Source organism: Temnothorax americanus, unplaced genomic scaffold (genome assembly GCF_048541705.1).
Source record: "Temnothorax americanus isolate GAGA-0224 unplaced genomic scaffold, ASM4854170v1 Scaffold8, whole genome shotgun sequence".
Lineage (NCBI taxonomy): Eukaryota > Metazoa > Arthropoda > Insecta > Hymenoptera > Formicidae > Temnothorax > Temnothorax americanus.
The window spans coordinates 558,174-568,617 of NW_027509802.1; the positions used below are offsets into that span (position 1 = coordinate 558,174).

General features: G+C 40.6%; 3 protein-coding genes across 3 annotated transcripts; 1 reads left to right on the forward strand and 2 right to left on the reverse strand.

The window, feature by feature from the left end:
• Positions 1–253: 253 nt before the first annotated feature.
• LOC143907359 (uncharacterized) lies at positions 254–9,965 on the reverse strand. Its single transcript, XM_077424091.1, has 3 exons — positions 9,773–9,965; positions 9,601–9,666; positions 254–884 (listed from the first exon to the last, which is right to left on the reverse strand). Exons 1-3 carry the CDS (start codon positions 9,866–9,868, stop codon positions 792–794), a joined length of 255 nt encoding a protein of 84 aa, XP_077280217.1. The 5' UTR covers positions 9,869–9,965; the 3' UTR covers positions 254–791.
• LOC143907353 (uncharacterized) lies at positions 895–5,993 on the reverse strand. Its single transcript, XM_077424080.1, has one exon. It carries the CDS (start codon positions 4,883–4,885, stop codon positions 1,754–1,756), a length of 3,132 nt encoding a protein of 1,043 aa, XP_077280206.1. The 5' UTR covers positions 4,886–5,993; the 3' UTR covers positions 895–1,753.
• Positions 6,142–9,593, forward strand: LOC143907358 (uncharacterized). Its single transcript, XM_077424090.1, has 3 exons — positions 6,142–8,276; positions 8,802–9,013; positions 9,113–9,593. The coding sequence occupies exons 1-3, from the start codon at positions 8,265–8,267 to the stop codon at positions 9,222–9,224; spliced, it is 336 nt and encodes a 111-aa protein (XP_077280216.1). The 5' UTR covers positions 6,142–8,264; the 3' UTR covers positions 9,225–9,593.
• Positions 9,966–10,444: the final 479 nt, after the last annotated feature.

The following is a 10,444-nucleotide window of genomic DNA, read 5'->3' on the forward strand; positions in this document are numbered from 1 at the left end:
AGGGGGTGGTCCATCATGGCCGTGCTTCGATCGCGATCGAAGATGTGCACTTATGTACCTCGCGTCCGCGCGTCGTCCGCGTATCGTCTAAAGTATTCGTGCGCGTGTATGTGTGTGTGTGTTTGGACGTTTGGATGATCATTCGAGGTGCGATCCTGAGGTGTGTCTTCTGGATATTCGGAGGGACTGGAGCGGGGCCGGAGTCTCGACGTGCAGATTGGCTGACAAGGTAGGTGAAACGAATTATTCAATGTATGATGTAATGTATAACTTTATTAGCATATGGATACAGCGTTGGGCGTAAATTGCGAGCGACACTGGACGTAGATACAGACAGTAGGAAGTAATAAAGGCTATTTGAGTCAGTTAAAAAAAAAATTGATAAAATTTTCAAGATGGAAGGGGGGTATTTTTCAATTTTCAGGGGAAGGTTTTTCGACCTTTTGCTTTATTTTCTGAGTCAAGTAGCTCCTCCTTCACCCCTGAGACCAACGCAATTTCGAAAATTTTAATTCCCGATGCCATATTTGTACGAAGAAAAAAAACTTGATAAAAAATCTTATTCGCGAATGAGCTTAAGGTTCATTATTGCGCGTAATAGACACTCGAATACGAACATTATCGATTGTTCGATATAGAGATTGACGAATAAGCGCTGCGCCGGCATCATTATAATTTTTATTTCGTTACGAAACCCCACAGGACGTAATGATAAACACGTCGATATACGTAAATACGTAGGTCGTGAATAATATGCATATTCGCGAATCTCCAAATTAATTCCTTGTTGATTATTCGACCAATAATCGCGTCTTCAGGTTTTCCAATATTTCGGCCATCCTGTTCTCTAGGTCGTTCCTTTTTTGTATCTCTTCTCTTTTCTCCTGTAACACACGTACGGAGAAAGAATATTTTGACGTATAAACAAGAGTTGAGCGACGTAAAATATTTTTTAATCTTACAAGAAATCTTTTTAGAGAGGTTATGAATTATTTTTTAATAAATATTTTATTTTAGACACACACACACACACACACACACACACACACACACACACACACACACACACACACACACACGTACCATACTTTTATCTTGATTAAAAAAAAAATGATATTAAATAATTAGACTGAAGATTCGATTTCGTGAGAAATATTTTGAAGAGCGTTTCTAAAATAAAATTCAATTATTTCTGGTTGTGTATTGAAATATCTAAAGTTTATTCTATGATATAAATAATTTGAGATAATTATAGAATATTTGAAATATTGAGTTTAAAAAATCTTTTTATTATTTATATGATTTAAAATGTAGAATGTTCGAAGTATCGAATCTCGAAAAATCTTTTTATTATTTTTTTAAATAAAAAAGACTCGCTTGCGTGTATTTGTGTGCGTGATTTTATTTCACTAATAGTCTGCACAGACTGTTAATATTATATTATGACAAGCTTACTTATAATATCTCAATTTTAATGAATTATACATTTCTTCCTTTTCTGTATTACACATTTTACGTGATTCTTATGAAAGAGAATGACAGAATAGAAGAGAACTGTGTTAAAAGTTAAAATTAAAGTCAGCTACAACTCGAGATTTTCGTGCCAGCAACAGATGCTATATGAAACATATGTGACGAATTTTCCGTGCCGTGAAACAGGTTTTATTAGTTGCGCGAATTAACAAATCAACAACGTTTCGTCGCACACCAATAATTTACTCGAATTATTTCTACATTAGCTAACATATTACAATCAGAGCTTGCGTATAAAGTCCACGTAGTGGATCGGCCCGTTTGGCATTAATTGCCTCCGTTCCGACACCCTCAAGGTCGTCACTTTGTTCCGGTATTCCGTGACTTTGGCTTTCTCCGGATTATTTTCCGGATCATCGGCATCGGCGTCTTTCGCGATACTTTCGTCATCGTGATGATAAGCGATCGGCGGTTCCTCCGCAATTTTGCCATTCTCCTCGACAACTTTCGTCGCATCGCTGCTTTCGCTTCCGAAGCTGTAATCGTCCTTGCCGAAGCCGAAGAAATCGTGCGCGCTCTGGGGATCGTCGAACGGTTTGCTCTTCGGGAATTCTTCAGGCTCGTTCTTCGGTTGCGGAGTCGTTGCCTTCTCATCTTCCTTGCGACGGTTCTGCGGTCGCACACTCCTTCGTTTCCTCAGCAGTCGTGAATGACGCGGCCTTTCCGACGGTCCGCTTTGCGCGTTTCGATTTGCAGACGCAATACTCTGCGAATGTACGTAGACCGGTCGAGGAGCTTCCTCGGCCGTGTTACTCGGCACCTGCGGCCGATATATTCTGTTCGACCAGTTTTCCACGTTAGGAATTTGACTTCTTATCTCAATATTAAACGGTTCTTTGACTTGAGAAGCGCGTTCTCCCGAAATGTATCTGTAACGATCGAGAACGCTCGCTGGAACTTCCCGAGGCTGATAGTAATAGTCGCGAGGGCTATTCGTGGTCTCGTTCAGATTGTATTCAGTGACATTAGGCTTCGTTTGGATAATCTGTCGACTGGCGCTTTGCCGAGCAATGTAGATTTGATTTCGCGGATGCGTAACCTCGGCGTTCGGATGAGGAATTTGATTTCGCGAGTTTACAGCTTCGTTGGAGAAATAATAAATATTGTAGGGATATCGATACGGATATGCCGGATTACCAACGACTACGATGTAACCGGAAGGTTGCTCCGAAGACTTGTCGTTCGCGTCTTGCGTCGCGACCTGGTTCGCGACACGTTGGTAATAATTCGGGGCGTAGTTCTGTGGATAATAGTTCCGTGGATTTGGCGGGATGATAGCGTTCGCGGGTTCCGTGTTGTCGAAGGCGTAGTCGAAAGGCGGCGGCCACACGTGCAGCTCCTTGCGCTCGCCCTCGTGCAACTGCCGTGGTCTCTCGGGCAAACCGATCTGCGGAGTCAGGTCCTCTTTGAGAACCGTTCGCGTGGGACCCACGTTATCTTCGCTAAACCGGCTGTCCGTCGATTTATCCGCCTCTTTGTAGTTCAGCTGTCGCGCGGTTGCTTGCTGCGCCTTGTCGTTCGCGTCGATGTAGCGCACGGGCACGACTAGAGGCACGTATCTCGCGAAATCGACCTCTTCCCGCGACTTTGCATTTTCTAATCTCGCGACATCGCGATTCGGTCCGGTCGGTCGTCTCGCGCGATTATCTTCCTTATCGCGGAGCCGTCCCGTTTTAGGTCCTCTCGATCTTGTCGACGTACGATTTTGGATTCTCTCGCTCTCTCTGTCGTTTCTGTCCGCCTCACCCTCGTCATTCAAGTCGTATTCTTCGTGTTTATTCTCCGGCAGGGCGTATTCCTCCCTGAGCTTTTGCAGCCTGGTCAAGTGCTCGTCGTAACCATCCTCGGCAGATGTCTCTCTCTCATTTTCTTCCCTCGACGCGTCCTCGGGGTGAGCTCTTCGCGAATCGTACGCGTCAGCTTGAACGTACGGATGCTTGAACATACTTATGTAACCGGCGATTCTGTCGTCTTCCAGCTTCTTGTTGTCCAGCACCTCACCGTAGCTGTCGCGGATCACTTCGGGATTATTTTCGTGGAAGTAGTCGCCGATGGGCAACTGCTGATTGTACCTCACTTCCGGGTATTTGTCGATATCTTCAGGTTGCTTGTATACGTGTCTGTTGGAATGATCGTCGTAATTCGGATAGTCCTCGTTCTGTTCTTTCTCTTTCTGCTCATTTGACGATTGCTTCGAGGACTCGTTTGAGAGATTCTCCCGACTGGTATACTCCGCGGAGCCTTCATCCTCCTCTTCGTCACGCGCTGGTTTTCTCTCCTCCGTTGACACACGCTTAGGAGCGTACTCTCGATTTCGACCAGCGATTGCCTGCTCGCGGTTCCTGTATCTCTCGTTCATTTCTTCCTCGTCGTAGTGAGCAGCTTTATCGCGATTTCTTTTTTCCTCCTGCTGCTCCAGCTTTTTGACGCGCTCTTCTTGTTTGCGTTGCAGTTCGTTGCGCCTGTCGTTCTGCTGCTTGTTCCGCCGGGGCTCATCGACGAATAGTTGATGACTATGTTTGTCCACCGGTTTCTTCACGTCCTTCTCGTCGTAAATATCTTTTTCCTCCACCGTGTATCGTTCTGTGTTCTCATTATTCCTGTATACCGTCTCTTGCTCTTTTCGAACCGGTGTTTCTGTATTCTCGTTTGTGCCGCTCGTGACGGAGACCGTCGGGGAGGGATGTGATAACCCGAGATCCTCGGCGAGAGGCGTTCCGACTGGCAGAAGTTCGGGCGCGATCGGCAACGGGATCTTGACGAAGAACGGCGCTAGCAGAGGCGGCCTCGTCTGCGTGTTCGTCCTCGGGTCCAACGGAATCTTTGTAGGAGCCGTCGGGGGTCGCGGCGTCGTCATCATAGTCGGCGCTGTACTATTTCCACGACCGTGAAAGATCTGCTCGTATCGCTGAAGATGTCCTATGATGTTCGAATTATTGCCGAAATTCAGCACGCCGGTGAACCTGATGGTTTCTTGCTGCTTCGGCATTGTGGTGTTCTTCGCGGGCCGAGAAGGTGCAGTTTGCTGTTTTACATTGACATTCGTCTTGGACGAATTGGACATTGCGGCGGGACTCGTCACGTTCGGGTTTGGCAGTGAGGCGAATTGAATTGGAGTCACCGTGTATCCAAAAATCTGAGCCAGTCCTGATAGCAGAAGACCGAGAGCCCTCTTGTCGCGAGGATTCTCCGTGGATTGTTCGTCGATTCCATCGGTTTCCTGTACAGAGATTCTCGATAGATCTTCGTATGTCAAGGGTTCCGCTGTTAATTCGGCGATTTCCTCCGGTGGCATCTCGGACGCGCGCGCGACGCACAGTAGACATAAGATAAATATTCTTGCATAATCCATTGTGGAAGACACCTAGTTGACGTTCGAAAACAATCGCATATCGCACATTAGATCAAGCTATGTGTTAAGTCACTTTCAACTTTCAACGATGAAAACGGACGCACTTTACTTATTAAATGAGCTTCTTTTAAAATCAGAGTCTTAATTTGAAAAATTCACATACGCTATTTATATTTTACAGTGCCTTACGTTACGAATCACTATTATATTGTTTTTACTTGGAAATGAGCGATAATTAGTTACATAGACAAATGACTTAAAGTTCGGTCATGAAAAAGATTATTGCGCGATGGCGCAGCCAGAGAGATCGCACTAAACCTTCGTGTCCCAGAACTCCACGAGGACTGCCGGCCGATTGCGGCTGCGTAGCTGTCATTAAACAATGATTTGACGGGCGGGGATAAATTTTTGCATAATATCGGAAAGAAATGCCGAGTTTCTCTTGAATTGCACGGGCCCACTCGTTGATTTGCGACAACTGAAGCGGTACAACGCAATGAGCGCGCGGGAACGAGCGAGGTACGGGATCGCGCGCGAATAAGTTTTGGTGTCGCCGTCGCGAAAAGAAATAAACGCAAAAAAAGTAGACGCGCTCATGCGATTCCAGATAAATTTTCTCGTGGTTTAATTGCACGCTGAGACGTGATATACGTCTGTTGCAACATTCCACAATTTTCAAAAGAACAGCACGGCTAAACTGGACTCGTAACTTTCCATCGGTAATTATGTTTGGTTTGCAAAAAGAAATGGAAGGGGAGCGAATTACTTAATAATGTAATTATTATTCTGGAAATAGCCGTAGCGAGATGCAACGAATTATTATTCTTAGTTTCTTATTAAGGAGACACGTGTTTACTATTCTGGTGTTTTTAATTCTACGGATGAATATTACATTTGGTTCATAAAAATAAAGAATATTTTTTTTATTTATAATGCCCCAGAAGAAAGTTTGAACTGACTAAACCAACTATTAAAATTATGACAGACTTGTCGTGCGTGCTTTCATCTGTGCATTTTTTTTATTATAATAGCTTCCTAAGTGAAAGGAGATTCACCGGTGCGTGGTACAAGCGTAAAATTAATTTGTATTTGCTACCGGCATCTTGGATTCTCAACTTACGATAGCTTGTCTAATAAATGCAAAAATATCCCTATTTGTTTCGTCGGGAATCGCCAATGTGAAGAAAAATAATTGTTCTCGTAACAAACTTTTTTACATCCAGGTCGACGACCTTATAATTTTAGAATCTAAAACAAAAAGCGAATATTATTAAAAGCAACACCACCGTTATTCGAATTTAATCGGTAGAGAACCGATATTGATTTCTATGAATTAAAAATTTACTTGCCAATGCATATATATATAATTTATATGAGCTTTCTGTTTTAAAAGTACTATACATTTTGAAAGAAGTGAGCTCTCTGCATTTTAAACTTGTGGAATAATAATAATGAAGTGTAAAACGGAGAACTCAGACTTTTGCATAACGCATAATGCATAAGCATAAGAAGACTGGTTGGTCTATTTTCTTATGCACATGTATATGGATCAATCAATTTTCTTATGCTTATACGCATTATGCGTTATACAAAAGTCTGTGGTCTCCGCACACAACATAATCTATCTTCGAAAAAGGGTATGAATTCGTGCAAGTTCTTGTATTTTAACCTCAACTGTTTTATAATATTATAGAAATTAATTTGTATCGATGTGAACGCGATGTATTTATCTAAACAAAAATTTTTGATACCTATTTGATCTTTATAATAAAGAATTTATTTAAATATGAATATCCGTATAAGCAGAACATTACATAAAATATGCGTGTTCACTCACGCGAGCATTTCCACAAAAATAATGACGTTGCATGCGACTACAGTCGACTGTGTGACAGTAAAAAGACGGGAATTTACAACGGTATTGCGAAAGGTTGATGACAGTAAATATCAATTCGAGGTATCGTTTGTCGCGTCCAGTCAACGTCGACATGACCGACTCACGAGGATGACAACGCGTTGCGTTTGTCGGACGTTTCCTATCTTAGGCTTTCGCAAGTAGGCAGGAGTATACAACCTGTTTTCTTGACCAGAGAAAGTCGCCGTTTCCTAACGTGGTGACGACAAAACCGCGTTATAGGACGACGATCCGCGAGGGAGGGATAGAAATAAAAAACTCGCGCCGCGCGTTTAAGGAAGGGCTCGCGCGATTGCATAACGTTCTTAGCGCGCTCGATATTACGTGACTTCGGATGGACTCGGAATACTTCATGAACGATGCAATGCGAACGGGGCAGTGCTACTTTAATTGAACAGCAATGCGAGCGACGCGGCTAATTTATCTCGTTTAATGACATTTAATTCTTAAATATTCAAGCGTGAAATTGAGAATGCACTTATTTTCGTAACTCTTACCTATTACGTTATAAATTAATATGGCAACGTGGCGAAAACTCAGCTGTTGCTGAATGAAATCGATTAGTACGGTCACGAACAATCGCGAAGGCGAATATTGCATATGAAGCAAAAATTTCACGGCATTATATCGTAATCTTACTACGTGGCGGCACGCTTTCATTCAATTCATTATATGATATCGGTTGCATATTGATTTTTAATAATGAATTGAAAAAATTGCATATTGAATTTTTCTAAAATCTCTCGTGATAGATTTTAACTAATTTTATTCTGAATTTATATAAAAAGTAAATTAAAAAATGTGGAACTTTTACTATAATGAATATGTTCTTTACTTAAAGAGTAATATTGTAAAAGATTTCGAAGCAAAATTCTCTTAAATTTTCGTTAAAATCTCATCTTACCATAATTTTCTGCAGTATTATTTTTTTTTCACAGAGATCGTCTCGCGAAAGTGAACGATCACAATATAACGGTGACAGCTCGTCAATATTTTTTGCTCGATTCTTTGTTGTTGTGTGAAAGTATAACATTTTTATTCCTTACTTCAATAATTAAGAGGACATTCTCTCTTTCAACATCGTATTTAGAATAGTATAATTCGTGCAATTTTATCTCATAATTTTATTTGCATTATATTTGGATATTTTTTGTAATATATTCTCTATATCGTAAGAAACAAGCGGCAAAATAATACTCTAATTTCTGCTTTATCCTGCATACATCGTATATTTGAAGAAATAAATCGTATGATACTGTTTCGTGCAATCGTTACGTCGTTTAACGATTCTTAGATGGGAGTGGTCTTGCCGAGTTGTTAGTCGGGATGCTAGTTGTAGTGCGCGCATACCGGTGGATCTAGAATTCACCATAAATTTAGCAAACGACTTGTGTGAGAAATCTAGTACCTATAAAAGAAGTGTCAACCCCTTAGCGCTATCAGTTAGTGCGCAACATTCTTAACATGAAGCTGCTGGTAAGCCATTTAAGAATTCGTGTACAATATACGGTTGAAAGTTAGTGAATTTTTGTTAATTCGATTGTGCGCGAGATAACATCTTCAATTAATCATATTATCTCAATCCCGTCATCGGTCTTTTTTTTATGTACTCGGAGAAGATCTTTTTTTTAAATATCTTTTTTTAGATATAAAAACATGACTAAAATGTGCATATTTCGGAGATTATTACATGTACTTAGATATATAAATATAAATTTACAAAGAGCGCAATTGCATTGTGTGTTATCAAAAGATAGTGCGTTATAATTAATTTCGAAAATCTGCTTCTTAACAAGTTTTAACGAAATTTCGATCACGTTGAAAATATTATATATCTTTGCTTGAATTGTTCATGTCATGTCATTATATTTATTGTATTACTGATTGCGATACGTTTTAATTAACGAAACGATCGTCCAGTTTGGAATATCTCGCGCAGTCGTTCGCTAATTATGGTGATTCACATTCGCATTGTCGACGATTATCGGTAATTGTTTTTAGCTTTTGTTGTCGTTGATCATTCTGGTCTCCGGAGACGAGAGTCTCTTCGCCGAAAGTACAGCCGACGGCAATGACGTATCGCCGCAAGTGACCACTGTTCTTCAAGCTCAACCGAGCGCTCAGGAAGTCATAGGGGAAAAGAAACTGGGGAAGAGAAGCTACAGTTTGCTTTCCGTGCCTTACATACGCACTTACGGTCCCGTGTTGCCGTGGTAAATAGCACAGATAAATATCTTGTCAACGGCGCGAATGTAAAAATCTCGAGACAGCAATTTGGCGCTGACAGTTGATTTATACGTTCGATTTCTCAGGTATCGATTGGGCGGATTGAGTAGCTACGGATTGTACGGCTACGGTGGGAATCCGGGCGGCTGGCCGTTGTCGTACGGTGACTTGCGCGGTGGTTGGTATAAAGGGTGGTAAATTTCGAGATTGAAGTATGCGACTGTCGCTAGGAAAGTATATACGCATCGATTTCTTGGCACCTTTTTTTAACATTCGATAACTTATAAATGTCACGGTTATCGCATGATTCGTATAATATTTTGTTGAGTTATTTGTGAATACGTCGGAGAAAGCAACGTGACAGAGGACACGTATCTACATTTATTTTAAATTTATATTTTATAATAATTGTTAGTAGGTGGTTATGAAAATTTTATATATTCGTGGTGCCAATTAGTTATAATCTTGTGTTAATTATAAGACACTCGATCGCACTCACACATAAAAGATGGAAACATTGAAACTAAATAAAGAATTCTCACGTAGAGAGAAGGCCAAGTTAATTTACGCATACCTTTAGTCGTTTTTCTATATAAGTCGCCAGTATTTCTTCGCATATGGTGAGATTCTTGTCTGTGTCCTGTAATAAATCAAAAACAAAGTCTTTCTTAAAATCGTCAAAAGGTCATTTGTTTCACAAGCAACAAAGAAAAGTAAAATTTCAAGACATTTGTTGCGCTATAGACCTTTAATATGTTCGTCAATTCTTTAATCTTTTGTAATTTGACTTGCTCTTGATTGATGGTCCGTGGAACGTTGCACATTCGGTGAGATTCGTACATTTCAAGATGCGAGACAGGCAGTCTGACGGTGCTAATGGTTTTAGAAGTCCATGTCACTCGTTTGCTGCAGTATACTACGGACGTGTCCTCGTGCGCAAGCTACGCAGAGCTAGGGTTGCTTAGAAACGAGACAGCAACAAATATCTTATCGGTTTTCAATTAAAATATTGAACATTTAACATTTTAATTTCTCATTCTATATTCTGACGAATAATAATTTTATTACGTGCGTCCGACAATTGTAATTTTTTAATTTATTTTTTGACTTATAATTCGATTAAATATCATCAACCGATTTAAGAGTTTCCATCTACACAGTTATTATCTATATCTACAGGGAGAGAGTATTGACATTCCCTTGACTCTACCCGGTGGATAAGTTATCTCTCTTCCGTACTTTATTTTATCCGAATATATGCTATATTTTTATGATTTTTAATAAGATAAGAGAGGAGGAATATACGTTCGAAATATGAATAAATAATAAATTTGTATGAATAAAATATTTTATTTATAAAGTTTGCCTAATACCGCAATGATAGATTCCTGCGTTATCCATCTTACTACTTGTCTCTC

Excerpts from the sequence above, each read along its gene's own strand:
- LOC143907353 (XM_077424080.1), bottom strand. The coding sequence starts at position 4,885 with ATGGATTATGCAAGAATATTTATCTTATGTCTACTGTGCGTCGCGCGC.
- LOC143907358 (XM_077424090.1), top strand. Across the intron at positions 9,014-9,112 it reads TACGGTCCCGTGTTGCCGTG|GTATCGATTGGGCGGATTGA; the intron begins GTAAATAGCACA and ends TCGATTTCTCAG.
- LOC143907359 (XM_077424091.1), bottom strand. The coding sequence starts at position 9,868 with ATGTACGAATCTCACCGAATGTGCAACGTTCCACGGACCATCAATCAA. Across the intron at positions 9,667-9,772 it reads AATTGACGAACATATTAAAG|GACACAGACAAGAATCTCAC; the intron begins GTCTATAGCGCA and ends GATTTATTACAG. Across the intron at positions 885-9,600 it reads ATATAGAAAAACGACTAAAG|GAGAAAAGAGAAGAGATACA; the intron begins GTATGCGTAAAT and ends CGTGTGTTACAG.